General features: G+C 36.2%; 1 protein-coding gene across 1 annotated transcript in view; it reads left to right on the forward strand.

Moving 5' to 3' along the window:
• The window catches only part of LOC144964983 (E3 ubiquitin-protein ligase E3D-like), a 26,372-nt gene extending 10,722 nt beyond the window's left edge, over positions 1–15,650 (forward strand). Inside the window, exons 4-9 of the mRNA XM_078899803.1 lie at positions 316–626; positions 6,426–6,564; positions 10,630–10,762; positions 11,099–11,250; positions 13,783–13,945; positions 14,708–15,650. Coding sequence (XP_078755929.1) covers positions 316–626; positions 6,426–6,564; positions 10,630–10,762; positions 11,099–11,250; positions 13,783–13,945; positions 14,708–14,731 — 922 coding nt within the window. The 3' untranslated portion in view covers positions 14,732–15,650. The remainder of the gene's footprint in view (positions 1–315; positions 627–6,425; positions 6,565–10,629; positions 10,763–11,098; positions 11,251–13,782; positions 13,946–14,707) is intronic.
• The last annotated feature ends 3,646 nt before the right edge of the window (positions 15,651–19,296 follow it).

Below are 19,296 nucleotides of genomic sequence, written 5' to 3' on the forward strand. Positions count from 1 at the left end.
TTATTATTATTATTATTATTATTATTATTATTATTATTATTATTATTATTATTATTATTATTATTATTATCATTATTATTATTATTATTATTATTATTGAAATTATTATAGCTATATAATTACTATTCTCTCTCACAACTTTTGAGATATTTTTCAAGCTATTTTATTAATTTGTTTTGGTACTTCTTCAATAGGCTTGCATTTTACCATTTTTACATTCTTTTTTTTTTTTTTGCTCCTTTACCAATGCCAAGCTGCACTACACCTCTAAGCTCCCTTTCTATTTCTTTTTGAAGTTGCATTTTTATTTTTAAGTAATTTCAAGCGGGTGTTACCCCTGCCGTCTGAGAATTGGTCTGATTTCGCTGACATATGGTTTTGTCATAACCATTCCCATGGTGCAACTGATGCCCAGAAAGGTGGAGTAAGCTGCTCCGGTGATGGATCAAATCCGGATCCCATGTCCAAACTGAAACATTTTCCCATGCTACCCCGTGTGGATGATTGCTTGGTCAGCAGTCTGTACATGTTGTTGGATTCTAGCCATGTCAAAAACAGCAATGTCACTGAAAACTCGGGGAAGCTGATCTGCAAAAGATGTGGGAACTTCATTGGATTTGTTAAAGGTATGTTAGATAAGTGTTTTGATAAGAATATTTTATTTATATAAACACTCCAACATGGTTTCCTCAAACTCCTCGGGACATGATAAAAAAAGTTTGAGGAAAACATGCCTTACCAAAATGACTTGAAATGACTAGTGTTTGCTTTGGTCCCTGTATTGGGGTCTGGATGAGACTTTTATGTGATCTCAAACTAAGTACATTGATGCTGTGCTCTTGGAATTTACATCTGTTCTTTATTTTTAACATTCCCCTTTGTCTTACTTTTCTTGTGTGCTAATAATTGTAATTTAGAATTTTTTTACTATCCCATTTTCTTCCTTTTTGATTTTTACTGGCGTTGAAATGACTTAAATGTGTTGCAAGCGCTGTAAAACCCTTAAGTTTGGGTCTAATTATTAGGAAAATCCTTCAAAAATTGATTTTGAGATTTTGGTGGAAAATGGTATTTTATTATTTTAGAATAATATTATTGAAGTCCAACTTTTTAAAATAGACCATAAAGGCATGAAAAACACAGTCAAAAGGGTACAGGTAGTAAGAATGTTTGCTTTGTACCCTGTGCCGAGGTCTGGATGAGACTTTTAGGTGATCTCAAACTCAGTACATTGAAGCCATGCAAATGGAATTTACATCTGTTCTCTATTTGTACCATTCCCCTTTGTCTTACTTTTCTTGTGTGCTAATGATTGCAATTTAGAATTTCTTTTACTATTGCAATTTAGAATTTCTTTTACTATCCCATTTTCTTCCTTTTTAATTTTTACTGGCGGTGAAATGACCTAAATGTGTTGCAAGCGCTGCAAAGCCCTTAAAAACAAACTTGACCAATGGTGAGCCAACGTAATATTTTAGTATTGACAAACAGTCGTTATCATTGCTGGGTTTGTCTCCTTTATCTTTTATTTGACTGCCTATTGTTATTCAAGAGTGTTTCAAACTACTAAATCTAGTTTGGTGACATCCTTCTTTAGCTCAGCACTGGTATGACCTAAAAGTGTTGGACTGCGGCTGACACCTGGGTTATTCCACTCTTCCCTTAGAATAAACCCTAAAGAATTTTTCACTTACTTACTTACTTATCCAAACAAGCGACCACCTGAGCTCAAGCCCTTCGATCTTGTGCCATGACATAGAAGTTAAACGTACGTAGTTTGTAGTTGTTCCAGGTATACAGCATGTTAATGATGCTTGGATTTGGTGGGAGGAATGTTCATCTCAGGTCTTCAAGAGGTTGACATTCAAGCATGTGGTGTGTTACTGTTTCATTGGGGTATTGACATAAGGAGCAGGAATTGGATGTGTCTTTTGTAATTTTGCTTAAATGACTGTTGAGCGGTATGTATTGTGTTCTTAGTTGAAAGTTGATGTTTTGCTGGTGTCTTCTGAGCTTATTCAGGCTATCAGTCTTTACAGGAATGATCATATGGGTAAACATACATATACCCATGGTACTCATTGCCCAACTGTTCATCCATTCTTCTCTCTTATTTGTTTTGATTATTTGTTTCGCTGTGTCTAAGGATACTGAAATTGATGGTTGCAAAAGTGTTGATCCGGGTCTGGCTAGTCTATCTGCATTATCATTTCCTGGTATATGAGAAAACCATCGCCATGGTACTCAGCAGCTGTCAGAATCTAAAAAAAATGAAAAACGCAAGGCTGAATAAAATAAATGTACACGTCCTACAAAAATAAATATAAGAAAACGATATTTAAAGCAAAAGGAGACTTTTGTAGAAGCAAATTAAACGAAGTCAAAGATTCAAAGCAATTTTTCCGCCTTATAAACACCCTTTTGGGAAAGAATAATACACCTGTACTTCCATCGCACGACGATGACAAAGCTCTTGCAGAGCACTTCTCCGAATTTTTCCTAGACAAAAGTTTTTAAAATCTGTGAATACCTCGACCAACACGACACTGATGAAAATAATCCCAACTTTATCAGCGAAGAAATGACAGTTCTTGAAGAAGTATCTCTTGAAGACGTAAAGTCCTTGATCATGTCATCGCCAAACAAATCTTGCGAACTCGATCATATCCCAACAAATTTGCTGAAAGTTTCCATGGACACTGTCGGTCAATCAATACAAGACATAAATTCCTCCCTAAAAATGGGTATTTTCCCCAACTGCTTCACAACGGCACTCGTTACACCTCTTCTTAAGAAGCAAGGGATCGACTCAGACATTTGATCTATCTTTCCTATCAAAGTTGCTCGAAAAAATAGTCCTCACACAATTAACAAAACACTTTTCGAAAAACGGACTTAAAGAACCGTTCCAGTTAGTGTATCGCAAAGGACACAGCACAGAAACTGCCCTTATACAAGTAGTGAATGATCTTTTAGGTGTCCTCGACCACTCAATTCTTGTTGCACAGCTAAAGAACTCTTTTGGCATAAACGGACCGGTTCTTAGCTGGTGCCAATGGTATCTCCAAAACCGGAAACAGATAGTTATGATAGGAAATAAAAAATCCAACGAAAAAGAAATTCATTATGGCGTTCCTCAGGGGTCTGTTTTAGGCCCAGTCTTGTTTGTTTTGTACACATCCCCGTTGGGAAAAATTATTTGTAACCATGGGCTTAATTATCACCTGTATGCCGACGACAGTCAAATGTACGACACCAATCCAACCAAACAAATTGCAACATCGATCTAAAAATGTGAACAATGCATAAACAACATAGTACAGACTTGGATGCGTAGAAATCGTCTCAAATTGAATGGAGACAAGACTGAAGTTCTTGCTATCGGGAGAAAAAACAACATCAAAAAAAAATATAACACTCCACGATCACAATCGACAACAACTAGATAAATCTTGTATACAATGTAAAAAATCTAGCTACCATTCTGGACTCAGAGCTGCACATGAAAGATCAAGTGAAAGGCCTTAAAAGAAAACTTGTATTTGAATTGAAAAAGATCAGCTCCATCAGGGACTTTATTACTTTATTACCCAACAACCGTGCCAGCAGCGAGTAACTTCTATATTATTCTCAAAATTGGACTACTGTAATGCTATACTCTTCGGTACGACGTCAGAAAACATAAAGAGCATGCAAGGAGTTCAAAACAATGCTGCACGCCTTATTATGAGAAAAAGTGACGCGATGAAGCAACACCCCTACTCTTCAACCTTCTCTGGTTACCAGTGCGAGAGCGCATCAATTACAAGGCAGCCACTTGCGTTTACAAATGCCTCAACAATCCTGCCCCGAATTACCTCCAGGAACTGTGCACAGTTTATAAACCACCTCGGACACTGCGGTCGGCATCAAACGACCTGCTTGAAATACCCAGGACCAAATTAAAGGCTGGAGAAAGATCTTTCTCCCACTTTGCCCCTCTTAGTTGGAATGAACTCCCTGCTCCATTAAGAAGATCCCAATCTCTCAACATTTTTAAAAATCGGTTAAAAACATACTACTTTCAAAAAGCCTATGGTTTGTGATCAGCTGTAAATGCTTCTTGCGTACCTGTCATGAATGTGTTCGTGTTGCAAGTGTGTTTATGTGGTATATGTGGATGAGTGTGTGTGGTATTGGCGTGTTTGAGGCAGTGGGTGGTGAGAGAGGGTGGCTGTTAGTGTGTATTTTTTCTCTTTAGATATGACAATTTTGTTTGTAATGCGTCCAGAGCCTCCAACCAGGGGGATAGGTTGCGCAATATAAATGTGCATTTTTATTATTATTATTATTATTATTATTATTATTATTATTATTATTATTATTATTATTATTATTATTATTATTATTATTATTATTATTATATTTGAATGTCCCAGTATCCATTGGAGAGATAAGTCTACTCAGTGTGTTGTAAGGAATTCATCTGGTTGAGATCTTAATCTATTGAAAGTTGAGGAGAGTTTATTTTAATCCAGAGCTTGGAGAACTGATTTGGAGTCTGTGAAGATGACAGTGTGGGAAAGTTTTGAAGGGTTTAGCTGAAAAACAGAGGAGAGGTGTCGCAGTGAGGCTTCTATTGCAACTGCCTCTAGTTTGAGCACGAGCTTCCACAGGAATTATGGATTTCATCACAGGCTTTATCTGGGCATTCTACTCCAAACCCATTCCAAGCATTTTTAGTTCCTTTGTGAGCAGATCCATCGGTGTAAACATGTATCCAGTTGTCTGGGTATTCTTATATTGTCTTCATTGCTACTGTTTGTATTTCTGATTTGCTTTTATTTTTTGTTTCTTCTATGAGGTTAGTCTTTATTTTTGGAAGTTTTAGTTCGATGTATGGAGGTTCTTGACTGATAAAAATAGATTTTTTTTTTTCTGTTTTCTGGGAGTCTGTGTCTTTTGTTCAAGTTGTTAGCAGTGTGTAGCAGAGGTGTTTGTTTTAATCTTGTTCTTGGTCTCCATTTCTCTGCCAGAATTATGTTTGGATGGTTTTCATCTTTTCGTTTGTATCTTTCAATCATCTCCCGTGATGTCATTTCTTATATAAGTAATAATACCACAGCAGTAGTCACATTTGCAGGTACAGTAGGTATAACCATGAATATATTATAAGGATTGCTATTTTTATACAGGGTTTCCTGAAGTAAAGCAATGTGAATTTCCTTTTCCTTTCATAATTTCTTCAGCTCTGTTTTCCTGATTCCACGAATGTTAAGTTGTAATATATATTCAAATGGTTGTCGATTTTCTATGTCCCAGTAGCTGACTTTTCGCTCAGATCAGCCTGGGTACTCACTCTCTGGTGCAGACCTATTCAAAGCGATGTCGAAACTCGTATGATTTCCTTTTGTTTGTCATGGCATGCTGTCCATCCACCCTAACTTGTATTCTTTGTCAAGTGAATAACATCAGGAGTTGAGCTGCAGATGCATGTTCCTCATATCATTGATTTTTTAAGAGTTTTAGCCTAGTAACCTTCTTTCTGTCTTTCTGACAGTCTCTTTCATGATTGACAGTCGCCCATTCCCCGCCACCCACTGTTTCCTGGCTTGCAGTCAGATATCTTTTTCAGTTATTCTTTCTGCTTAAAGGGCCATATTTCATAAACAGGATCGTCACGTCCTGGGTCAATTATGTCTTTGAGAGATTCTATCGGCCTTCACAGGGGGATACCAGATCTTTCCTCTAACAATCTCAATTTTTAAGAAAGGTACATGATTACAATCCAATCACAAATAATCATACAGAAGACATGGGCCATAGGCCGACCAGAGAGGGACAATAGAAGTGTTAAAGTTACAGCACTAGGAATAAGTATGAGCTATGGGGGTAGATTAAGTAAAGTAAGGACATACAGAAGACACCACACTGCCGAATGTGTGTGAGGTGGGTGGGTGAGGAGCAGAGTGTGTACCATTCACCAGTGGGTTATGTCTCCTGCACCTTAAGAGGAAGGGGTCCTGGTTGTACTGCCTGGGACTTGGTCGTGCCCATAACAAACTCAGTAGAAACAGGGAACACCACAGGAAGGTGCTGTTATGGACACAATAATACATGAGAGGCCATATGCAATAATCTCTGTCAGACAGGATTACATGACGATCAATGCATCTGTAAATGAGAGGTATTGAGTTCGAAATGCACATCTTTTTCCTTTCAGCAAGCGGGACCTCCGACCCAGACCTTGCAGTTCCCAGACCCTTAAGCCTTAAGACAAATTTGCCTTTGGGGAGTTTTAATTAATTAATTGATTTATTTTTAAGTTCAGTATTAAGTTCTAAAACAATTTTTACTGGATGTCTTATACTCTACGTCCATGAAATGACCTGTTGGAACATGTATATAAAGGAATTTCTTGCATTTTTTAAATTTTGTATGAATAGGTGAGAGAAATGGAGATAGTTACCAGTCTGGTGTTATCTACAAAATCTATCATCATGCTGTCAGCTTTATGGATATGGAGACAAGTCTTTCAGATGCCAGTGATATCTATCCCAATAAAGAACCTGTTGTTTTCAGTTGGTATGTTTACAAGGACATCTGCATAAAGTCAACGTCTTCTTAACCACTTAACTGCCGTACTCTGGAAAAACTCATATTTAAAGACTTAGTCAGAAAACTCATCCTCCAAATATCTATCGATTTAAATTACCCTCATCTTGGCAGAGACTCTCAAACCTGGAACTTCGGTGAAGTCTTCATGAAAGACCCAGGTTTGAGAATTTTTGCCAAGATGAGTGTCATTTAAATCGAGAGATATTTGAAGGACGAGTTTTCCATCCAAATTTTTTAATAGGAGTTGTTCTAGAGTACGGCAGTTAACTGGTTATGTAGACATTGACTTTATGCATATTCCAGAAATTCTGAGTTTTTTTAGTTAAAATAATTATCACCTGCCGGCTTTATCATTATTGCACCACCGGGTCGTTAATCTTTGATACTGGGAAATACCGGTGCACCAGCCTATGCAGGCTATTTTAATTTTTTAATTTCAGAGGTGACAATTATACACATCATATGTGTCACTTTTCTGTCATAAATTTTATCTGTTTACAGCGGATTCATCAGCTGGTTACAGTGTTTGTGTATGATGCATCACGTTTTGTACTATAATTATCTTTTCAGTTGGTTATGAAACGCTCTCCCTCTCTTCAGTCCACATTCCACAGTGGGTATGGACCACCAATGGAACTCTTCCATCCTCTTCTGTCGTTGGCCAGTCTTTCCATCTCCTGCCAGCGCATCCTCTCCAGCTCTACCAGAAGGTCTCTCCTCCAGGTTGACCTTGGTCTTCCTTTTTTCCTCTTTCTAGATGGATTCCATTGCAGGGCTGACCTTGTGATATTGTCCTTTGGTTTCCTCAATGTGTGTCCTATCCATCTCCATTTTCTTTTGTATAATTGCCTTTCAACGGCTTCTTGTCCTGCTCTTCTCCACACTTCTTCGTTTTTAATTTTGTCAATCCATTTTATCTTCAGGATTTTGCGAAGACATCTTTTGACAAATGTTTGGAGGCGGTGGAGGATTTCGTGGTTTTCCACTTTTCAGAGCCGGACAGGAGAACAGAATTGACATTTGAATTGAATATTTTCAAATTTGTTTCCATTTTAATTTATGCTGCTGTCTAAATGTTATTGAGTGATTTGAAGGCTACTCTGGCTTTTTGAATTCGTTTCTTGACATCTCTATCTGTGCCACCGGTTTGGTCTACAACACTGCCCAGATATGTGAATTCTTTGGCTTCGTCAAGTTCTGTATTGTCAAAGAATATAGGAGTAGGAGATTTGTTTTCTGTGTTCAGTCTCATGATTTTTGTTTTTCTAGTATGGGTTTGGAGGTCGATTTTCAATGTTTTATCTTGCATTTTATGATAGTAATGCTAGATCATCAGCAAAGTTATGAAATACTGGTTTTCACTATAACCTTTCACACCATTTTTGAAGATTTGCATTGAATTGAATTCAATAGCTTGATGTCACGTAGCCCAGCAACAGTGAGCAGCGTGGTTCTAAACAAAGAAAATCGGTACTTTTTATTCTTCATGTTGGCTAGAACTTTTCATATGTCATTTGATCAGAATGTATAAAAGTAAAAACATAATCATATTTATTTTTCTCTCCTCTGGATACACTTTTACGCTTGTCGGAGAAATATTTCATAAGCGCGTCCACCATTGTTCCGATAGTTTAGAGCCAGTTACTAAGTTACTATGCGTCATTACGAGGGAAGTGACGTCGACTGTTGAAGCCTATTATGCATATAAGCTTATCTTATACTTCAAATGGTCTCAGATCTCATTTAAGCTTCTACTTCTTGTTAAATAGAACTTGTTCAGTGAAAATAAAAGAGAACCAACATCTTTGAGAATGAATCCGTCAATCGAGGACTGTATTATCAATTAACATAAACATAAATGGGTTATTTCCCTTTATAATACAACTGAAAATACATTATTTTGATTTTTTAAATTTATAATATGTTTTTTCTTTAATATTTTGAATGAGGCTAATTTTAAAATTATTATTATTACATGGGTAGCTTTAGGAACGTTGTTTTTGTTTTTTTGTTTTTTTAAATGCATGAAACCATTTTTTGGGTTATTTAACTTGTATATTACATAGATGGATCATCATCACCACCACCACCAGAGCCATCGCTAATACAACCAACACTAGCATCAAAACAATTTCCATGGTTGATCATTTCCTTAGGATGTTTTGAAATGCAATAGAAAGTGATGACTTATCTTGGTGTCTCCATGAACCAGATCATTCTATAACCTTAGAGATTGCTGCAAATGAGTGCTTGAATGACGAAGATCATTTATTTTGATTGGGTTTGGTGTTAGCTTTTATATAAATTTTGTATTTTGCATTTGCACAATATGTGCACTTTCGTTTCAGTCGTGTGGACAAATACTGTTTGTTTGTTTTTTGTTTTGTTTTGTTTTTGTCTTCTAAAAAAAATACACTTTTAGCATCATAGAATTAAATACACTTTTCATTCTAGGAAGGATGGTACTCAAACGGCGAGTCGCAGATAGCAACAAATTAAATTAGCATCTTTTACAGACAAACTGGCTTCACTGGTCTGTCTTTCAGGCAAATTGATCCCTGTTAACTTTCACCCATGAGAACAGTCTACTGATTAAAGTCTGCACTCCTTGGTCCAAAATTTTCTGGGTATTTAAAAAATCAAAGTATGTTCCATTGATTAATGGATAGAGTCAACCTTACTTAAAGTCAACCTTCCTAAATCTTCCTGGTCTGGCAGTGTTGGCTTTATCAGGATTTCATTGTATTGTTATTACAAAACAATGAAATCGGTTGGGGAAACTACAGTGCAGAGCGGATATATTGACAACGGTTATATCGACATTACGCTTACATCAACATGACATCAAAGTCCTGTTTTTTTCAGCTATATAACATTAGTAAATATTTATCGCCTATATCAATAACAAGTTTACCACATGGTGGTTATATCGACATGCGAAGCATTGATACCGGCAATAATATGTGTTAAAATTTTTTAAACATATATTGACATTTTAGCAGTCCTGACGATTGCGATATATCCGTTCTTGACTGTATATTTCTATTCAATGTCAATTTATCCTACACCATTTCTTTACCTCGCTGATTTCACAACTATATACTGATTTTTCAAAACATTTGACATATATCAATTGTATAAGTATAAGTCAATTTTTTTTTCCCATAGTGGGTGGTTGGATGGGAGCATCACCCTTGAATCATATACCTATGATGTTCGCATGAGTGTATGATCCGATAGTGATGTCGTTTCTTCTTCTCTTTACTAGCCTATCCTGCTTCTTTGGTTTGTGATTGTATTTTTGACAGGGATATTTTTTTTCCTGTAAATCTTCTGCCTGTTTGTTCTTGGTTATTTATAATTTAGATTATGATATCTTTAGGTTATGATTTTGATTTACATTTGTACTATTTTTGTAAGATTGCTTGTTTTTTTGTTTCAGCGGTCTCTCATATAACCTCAATTGTGTTGGAAGAGACCTAAAGCAACAAACAAACAAAAAATAAAATTCTTGGAACCATTTTCCACCCCACAAATCTTTACACAAAGGTGAAAAAAGTCACTCAGCATGGCCAACAACCTGCTTGGTGCCTCATTAATTATATAAACTCAACACCTCCCCATCTCTTCTTTTTTTATATTTAGGTTAAACTTTATTTCATGATAGCGTTGTGCATCAGAAGAAATGTTTAAAAAGTATCTTAAAACTTTTTATTTTCCAAATTGATGTGGTGATGTCCCTCTAAAGTGTTCTGAGAACTTCATTGCGATGTGGTAGAACACCAAACAAGTACATTGTATGATATTATTATTATTATTATTATTATTATTATTATTATTATTATTATTATTATTATTATTATTATTATTATTATTATTATTATTATTATATTGTTGTTGTTGTTGTTGTTGTTGTTGTTGTTGTTGTTGTTATTATTATTATTGTTATTATTATTATTAAGAGGGTTTACTCATATCACATCTTTTGCTCACATCATTTTATCACAGAATTTCATTCCGTATTATTTCCAGTAACGGGACACAGCAACATGTTGAAGACTTCATGAGTTGTTTGTTGAAAGATCAAAGTCAACTTTACACAAGTTTCCGCTTCATTTTAACATCTTCCTTGCAAGCAAAGGAGCAGTCCAACATTTCAATATTGGTAAGGTTTATTCTCGCTTCACTGATTGCAGTTTCTTTATTGACACAGGAGAAATTATGGTTTTTAAATTTACTGAATTTATTTTGTGTGAAATCCTTCATACCACATTTCTGTATCAAATATTTTGTAGCTTAAACAAGACCAGAATTATTTTTAAGAAAAGTTATATGAAATTTCCCCCTTTTCAAACCATTATTTTGTTGTGTATTATCCCGTTTCTCTGCTCAGTAAAAATTAATTCAGAAATTTTTTAGATTTTCAATTTCCGCAACTATTTTTGATCATACTTGATAATAGTAATTAATTATAAAAAAAAAATTTTTTCTGCCATTTTAGTTATGGCTTTTGGACCAAGAATTGAGTGTCTTCACAGGTCATTTGCCTTCAGCTAGTACTCCAGATGACTCATGTATGAGACTTTCTTCCAGTAAATACATGAAGCTTTTATACAAAGCCACATTAACCACATTGGGAGAATCCAACCACAGGTAAATGGCAACCAGCTGATTTTTTAAAAAGGTTCACATAGTGTGGAATAATATGAATCAAAAAAAAAAAGAATATCTTGGATTAACTCTTGACAGCAAAATGTCTTGGCAGCACCACATCGATAAAGTTTGTAAAAAAGGCAAATACAAAACTTGGATTCTTGAGAAGAAATGTACAAAGTTATCTCAGGTACAGCTCGAGAAAGTTCAAAACAGAGCATGTTTGTAACAATTACTGAAAGACTGAAAGCATCAGTGAGATGCGCAAGTACTTAAACTGGTCGCCATTACATGAAAGACGCACAATCCAAAAAGCCAGAATCCTCTTTAAGGCTTGTCAGGGACTAACTAACAAAAGTTCCAATTTATAGCCTTATCCCAAACAAAAGAAAACAGCACTCGTACCAGGTCAAGCAGTCATGAGTTGATGCCCACCTCAACTCGTTTTTTTCCATGTACCATCCGAATATTGAATTCTCTGCCCGAAAATATCAGAAAAATTAATGGCCAAATTGAATTTGACAAGAGTAATAGGTAAACTCTAAATGAAAGCCTAGGCAAGTCAATTTTGTCCTCACCACATTAACAGTCGCGATTATCTTTTATTTATGTGGTCTTGTGGTATGATACTCGCTTTTGGATCGGAAGGTCCTGTGTTCGAGCATTGCTCAGAGCATAGTTGAGTCCTTGGACAAGGCTCTTTACACACAGTCTCTCACCTTACTCAAGTGTAAAATGAGTACCTGGCCATTAAAAAAAAAAATTGAGCTTTTATATAGCGCAATATCCACTAAACGTGCTCAAAGCGCTTTACAAGGGATCCCTGTCCAACAGCAACGTTTAACATTTAAGGCGATAATATAATTTTTTTCGGACAGAGACAACACTGTTCACGGCCAGGTATTCATTTTACACCTGAATACGGTGAGAGAATGTGAGTAAAGAGCCTTTTTCAAGGACTCAACTATGCGCCGAGCAAGGCTCGAACCCAGGACCTTCTGATCCAAAAGCGAGTGTCATACCACAAGACCACATAGCCGCACCAGCGACAGCATTGTCTCTTTAGGAAAAAAATTGTATTGCCTAACAGGCATCATGTCTCGTTCTACACGTTTCGTGTTGCTGTTGGTTAGGGACTCTTTGTAAAGAACTTTGAGCTCGTTCAGTGGATATTACACTATATAAAGGGGGGGGGGGGGGATTGTGTGTTTTTTTTTCTGATGCGCTGAACGTGACTTGATGAGAACTCAGAAGCCATGGTGTAAAATTGAGGAACTGGGACACCTGCTCCCCAACCCCTTCCCTGGGAATTTTATGAGATCAACTGTTTTAATAAGTATGGTGTGCCAGTTATACATGTCTGATCAGCTCCCAAGTAAAAAATATAAGTGACGCCTTTGCAGAGTTATTATTACTATTACCCCTGAAAGATCTTTAGGTGTTTGTTTTGTTTTTGTTTTTTTAAGGGTTTTACGGCACTTGCAACACATGTAAGTCATATCAGCGCCAGGTAAAAGGAAGAAAATTGGATAGGAAAAAGATTCTAGAATTACAATTAAAAGGACTTGAGGAAAAAGTAAGACAAAGGGGAATTGGTTCAAATAGGGAACAGATGTAGATTCCAAGAGTACAACATCAATGTACTTAGTTTGAGATCACTTAAAAGTCTCACCCAGACACCAGTACAAGTCCCCACTAAGAGGAATACACTCAAATGCTTACGTTATACATTCAAAATAACAGATATAACAATACATAACAGAGAGGATTTACAAGGAAAAAAATATCATCTCCCAAAATAATAACTATGTATTTGACTGTTTCCTTCCCAACCAAGCACTATAACCAGGGCCAAGCCAAAACTTAGTAATCTCATTCCAAGACAAAGACAGAAAGCAAATTGGAAAACAGATACATGGGTATATAAGACACAGTAAGTGCCACCCTGCCCACTATCTGGGAGGCAGGAACCCCACCCAGTCTTTAGATGCAATAGAGGTGAAAAAATGTAAAAAACTGTATTTATATTCGTATCAATGTGTGTACATGTTTATCTTTTAAAGATTAAATTGATATTTTTGAGGCTTTATGTTTTTTGTTTTTTTTTAATTTTTATAACGATTATTAAGTTTGATATGAATTAAAACCTTGTTTTCATAGAACCCACCTAACCAATATTAACATTTATATAGTGAAACTAAGCTGTTAGAAACTGTGAACTATAACAAGTAATGAACAAAAATGAATATAGCAGTTTTAAAAGAAAGCAACATACCAAAACATTGAACGTTTTGGGCTCAAAAACCTTCAGCCAAGTACAAAAACGATTGAGACATTAATACATTTAAATATCAGATACGAGATCGGACAGTATTTGATAAATATATATATCTGCCATCTTATTGAGTATATATTTACTTAAAGTAATAATCAAATAATTAAAATTAGTTTTTTTTTTAAATGACGTAAAATGAATTGTCCATATTGATAGCAAGAATGAATAATTGGTTTCAATGGCTTTGTTTTTCTCAGCCGAACACTCCCAAAGGTATCAAACATCTTTGATGCTTGGCGACTGGACAACACAGTACATGGCATCTCTCTCCCTTATCCTTTGTGTAAACAGCTGATCCAATTGTTATTGACCAGTACCAAGTCATTAATGAAATCACAGCGCAGTCTTAATGGATTTCATGTGAGTAAATTAATTTGTATATATTTATTGTCATTTTATATAGAGCAGTTTTCTGCTGTTCAGAGGTCTGCCGTTCAAGTGAAATGGAGAAACCTTTATAATCTTCATGATCTTGAGATGACGATGAGCATATCATAACATATGTATTTTTTTCACTCTAAGTTTGTTTCTTTGCCGTTGATCTGATTTTTTAGTAATTTTTTTATTTTGTTGTTGTTGGCTGAAGAACGGTTTTGAACGTGAAACGTTCTTTGTTCTGTATTTTGTTATTTTTTTAAGCTGTTATGTTCATGACATTTTACAGTCCACAGCTTCTAACAGCTTTAAAAAATTGAGCTTTTATATAGCGCAATATCCACTAAAAGTTTTCAAAGCTTTTTACAAGGGGTCCCTGGCCAACAGCAACACTTAATATGTAGGACGAGACATGACGTCCATTAGGCGATATTAAAATTTTTTCGGACAGAGACAACGCTGTTAACAGCCAGGTACTCATTTTACATCTGAATACGGTGAGAGAATGTGAGTATAGAGCCTTTTCCAAGGACTCAACTATGCGCCGAGCGAGGCTCGAACCCAGGACCTTCCGATCCAAAAGTAAATGTAATACCACTAGACCACATACTGCACAGCTTCATATCACTCGATCAGCTTTAGTTGATTTCAAAGTTTGTGTTATTTTACTAACATTAACCTAATTTATTGGAATGTTATATTCGTGGAAGTAAGGCAATATTGTTGTTTTCCTTTCTTTTATTCCAGGTTGGATTTTTGAAAGTCAGATGATCTGTACTCAATTATATCAGGAAGTGAAGGATTACTTGAGCCAGAGATTTTATTTTGCAAATTTTGGTGCTTTGTTTTTATGAAGACATGTTGGAATATTTCCCAGACCTCCGTTGTTTCGATTTTATGACGTTATTCTATTTGTTATACTCACTAATAAAATACTAAAAAAACGTGAAAATGTTTAAAACAGTTGAATTGGCATTAATGATTGTAATAGTAACAGTTGTAAATTTATACAACGCCTTTTGCATAAGCTTCCAGGCCCTTTCACATAAGCTTCCAGACCCTTTTACAATCAGTAACAGTTGTTTAGGAGTGTACAAGTTAGAGATCTCAAAAAGTCTTTATGAAACACTAACAGTGAACAGATGAAACGAAAAAGAAAAATACAAGATTAGGTGAGGTTTTCCGAACCAGCGACCAGCTGACCTCTAGCCCTTTGGTCTTCTGCTATGACATAGAAATTAGAGGTTTTTTGTAGTTGTTCCAGGTGACTATACGGTGTGTTACTGATGCTTGGATTTGATGGGAGGAATGTGCATCTCAGGTCTTCAAGAAGTTGTAACGAGATAAAAAAAAAAACATCCCAAAATAATCAGAGGCAGGCTGGATTTTTTTCTGGCATTTTTCTTGGTTTGTCTGGCATTGTTTGATAAACACATTTTAAAGTCTTTATCATACACCAAAGTCTGCGCCTACCCCTACTTCGACAGTACAAGCAGATGATAACTACATTTTTATTTAATCAAAGGAATAAAAACACTGAGATAATTCCATGCTCAAGGAGATCACCTCTTTGCACACGAACACATATAATATAAATACACAAACATACACACACGTACAGATATGCATACATATACACACACACACACACACACACATGCATCCACTTTAACTGTCAAAAAAAGAAAAATTATCTGATGTATTTTTTAACTGAGTGTCCTCAAAAGTCTTAAAAATGAAGGCTGTGTGCGAGCCAATCAGATCGATGTGAAAAAAAAAAAAAAAACAACTTGAGCATTTATATAGCACAATATCATCTTAACGTGTACAAAGTGCTTTACAAAGGTCCCTTGCCAACAATTAACATAATGACCAGATATTCATTATACACGTTGAGAGAATGTGAGTAAGGGGGGACTGGAACCCTGAACTGTCTGTTACGAAGGCGAGTGTCATACTACAAGACCACTTAACTGCACAATACTTGTTTACTTTCACCTCTTAGATAAAATCTGAATCTGGGAAAAAAGTGAAATGCTTTTAAATCCAACACGGGAAAACCAGAAAGCAAAGTTGACTTTATCCATTATCCATGGAATCTTACCTTAACGGAGTTCTGTCTCCCTACACAGGTTGAATGTCATGGAATGCCATTCTTCACGCTTAAGGGCCATTATCGAGCAGTCGATTATCTTTTTTCCAGTTGTTGCCTCCACATTCCCTATCCAGGACTTCCTTGGTTTGCCCTGTGCCTGTCTGCCAGCTACTTTTCCCTCAAGCACTGATTTTTGGATGGTCTTGTGTCTCCGAACGTGTCCATAATAGTTCAGTTTTCTCATTTTAACTTCTGTCAACAGTTTTCTGAACCTTTGGCCTGCATCAATAAGAACTAGAATGTTTGATTTCTTTCTGGTCCATGGTACTCTCAGACTTCTGCAGTATACCCACATCTCAAAGGCATCAATTCTTCTTTCTATCTCATTATGGTCCAAGTTTCACAGGCATACAGAAATGTGGACCATACTTAACATGTAGCCATACGCACTTTTGTTTTTGTTGTGTAGTTTTGAGCTAGTGAGGATTTTTCTCATTTTCATGAAATTTGTTTTGGCAATGCTGATCCTTCTTTTAACCTCTACAATAGATCTGCCATCTTCTGTGATGTACAGGCCGAGGTATGTATAAGTATAAGCCTGTACTTGTTCTATTGCTTTTCTGTCTACTGTTATGATGGTTTTGGGTTTTTGCTCGTGTGAATACCATTATTTTCGTTTTCTGTATATTAATTTTCAGTCCATAATTTTAACTTATTTCATTGGTCTCATCTTCTAGTTTCTGCAGGTCTTCTTTGTTTGTTGCCAGTAGTAATGTATCGTTTCTTCCATTCACAACTACGCTGTGCAACATTGCACTATTTTCAAGGTATTTTTGCTGACACCGCTACTGTAGACATCCATAGTCAAGTACTTATCCCCCTTCCCCACCCTGCCGTTTTTGGTTGCTCCACTATAACGACAACGGTCTATATGAATGACATATGACATTTTCTTCTGATCCCAATGCTATAGAGAGGTTGCTGCACTGTATGAGAACAGAAGAAATAAGAAGGTAGATCCTCTTTTGGATAGGGGACTGAATCAAAGTAGTAAGTAAAACAAATTGACAAACATTCAACATCAGATCCCCCGCCCCCCCCCCCCCCCCCCCCCCCCCCCCCCGAAAAAAAAATCTTTCAACAACACCCCTGTTACCATCAATGAGTAATTTTGCCTAAAGGAGAAACTTTGTCTCTTGGATTTTGGACCAATAGGAGTTTGTTTAGTTTTGTGGCACTTATTTCCATTGATAAAAATTCAAGTCTTATACTGGGTGAAACAATTGCAACAAAGCTGAGATTATTCAAAATGCTCCAAATTCTCAGAGGCAGAGTTTCCCCTTGAGGCAAAGTTACCCCAGTTGACAGAATAAAAGACCTATGTTTGTTTGTTTTTAAAGGGTTTTAGTTTTACGGCGCTTGCAACAAATTTAAGTCATATCAGTGCCAGTAAAAAGGAAGAAAATGGGATAGTTAAAAGTTTTAGAATTACAATTAAAGCATCCAAGAATAAGGGAAACAAAGGGGAACTAGTTCAAATAGGGAACAGATGTAGATTCCAAGAGCACACCATCAGGGTACTTAGTTTGAGATTACTAAATGTCTCATCCAGATACAAGCAGAGGTCCCCGCCAAGAGGAAAACATTCAATTGTTTACAAATCATACAGTGCATAACAGAGAGATGATTTACAAGGAAAAAAAATATCATCTCCCAAAACTAACTATACATTTGACTTTCCCCGATTCCCCCCTATATCCGTTTTCCAACTTGCTTTCTGTCTTTGTCTTGGAATGAGATAATTTGGTTTTGTCCTGGCCGGATACCTTGGCTGAGAGAGAGAGAGTTATGTATTGATTTTCTATTTTTTTTCAATTCCTACCCAACATCTGTTCATCCAAGGACACCACTGGCCTTGTTTGTCTAGACTGACCTCATAAAAAGTGCGAGCGTCAACAAAATTTTGGCAACTGAGCACAGGTGTTAAAATTTTGCACAAGACATGTTGGTCATTTTTTTCATCCATCTACCGTGAAGCCACCTGAGAACTTTTCATAGAAAAACGTTTGACATTGCAAAAACAGCGGAACATTTCAAAGAAAATCCCAAAATTCCGCGGATCCGAGGAAGATTATCATCAATGAATTACCTATACACCCACTTTTGAGCACATTTAGTGGATATTGCACTATTTATATTATATAATATTATAGTCAAGAAAATGTTCTCAATAAACACAAATGTGAAATTTTAACCGTTTTGTCAGTTTATTTTTATCATTAACACTGGCAACTTGTATAAAATTAATATGTACATTTTATCCAACATCAGAAAAATGAGCTGTTACTGAATCCATCACACCACAAAAGCTATAAAACACACTGAAAAATAAATCGAAAATGGGCTGAATTTGCTTGTGGTTGTAGGTTGCCATGTCAACCGTATTGATACGCATTGAGTCAAAGATAATGGTAAACAAAATGTAAAGTGTACTTGTGTATTCAGACATTTTGATTACGTTGTTGAAAACCAAATTGATGTCATTGTAACTGTTCTTGAGTTATTCAAACATTGATTGTGTCAATGATTAAAAACAAACACACCATAAAATTGTGTGAAAGTTGATGAACTGTGGAATGGATAGATAAACGATACTTACCAAAGTTGAAGTTTGTTATTCTACAACATTGGTCGATTGTGAATTCATTTTTTCAGACTCCGGCTGCTTAAGAGAAGAGATAGTATGTACTAAGTAAGTCATCTATCAATGGTACGGTTTTCTGCCGTTTTTTAGCTCTTTTGGTATGTCAGTATGTAAGACATCTGAGACGGTTTGTGTCTCATATGTTTGGGTCATTCATACAATAGTTATATATTTTCTTTTCGATTTATTATGTAGATCTATGCTGCTACACTCGTGCTATGGCGTTTGCAGCAAGCATGGGTATAATTTGTCAATGCCATGGAACCCTCTTGTGAGGTTCCGGACATAGCTTATACTTATATGTCCTACGGGACTCTAGGTGCTTAATCTTTGGTCCTGGCCCGGGGGTAGTGCGCACTAAGTCACCTGTCGCCGGCACGGTTTTCTGCAGTTTACACTTTTGACAACTCTGACCATAGATGTCAGGTGCTCTGTCTCGGCCTCATCAGCTTGTATCAAGCAATCGATTTTTCATCGGAATCTATTCGGTCGGGGCTTTGACGGTTAGTCAGCCTCTGTTCCGGAACAGGGATAGTA

This window comes from Berghia stephanieae, chromosome 2 (assembly GCF_034508935.2).
Source record: "Berghia stephanieae isolate SIO BIC M18660-M18661 chromosome 2, UCSD_Bste_1.3, whole genome shotgun sequence".
Classification (NCBI taxonomy): Eukaryota; Metazoa; Mollusca; class Gastropoda; order Nudibranchia; family Aeolidiidae; genus Berghia; species Berghia stephanieae.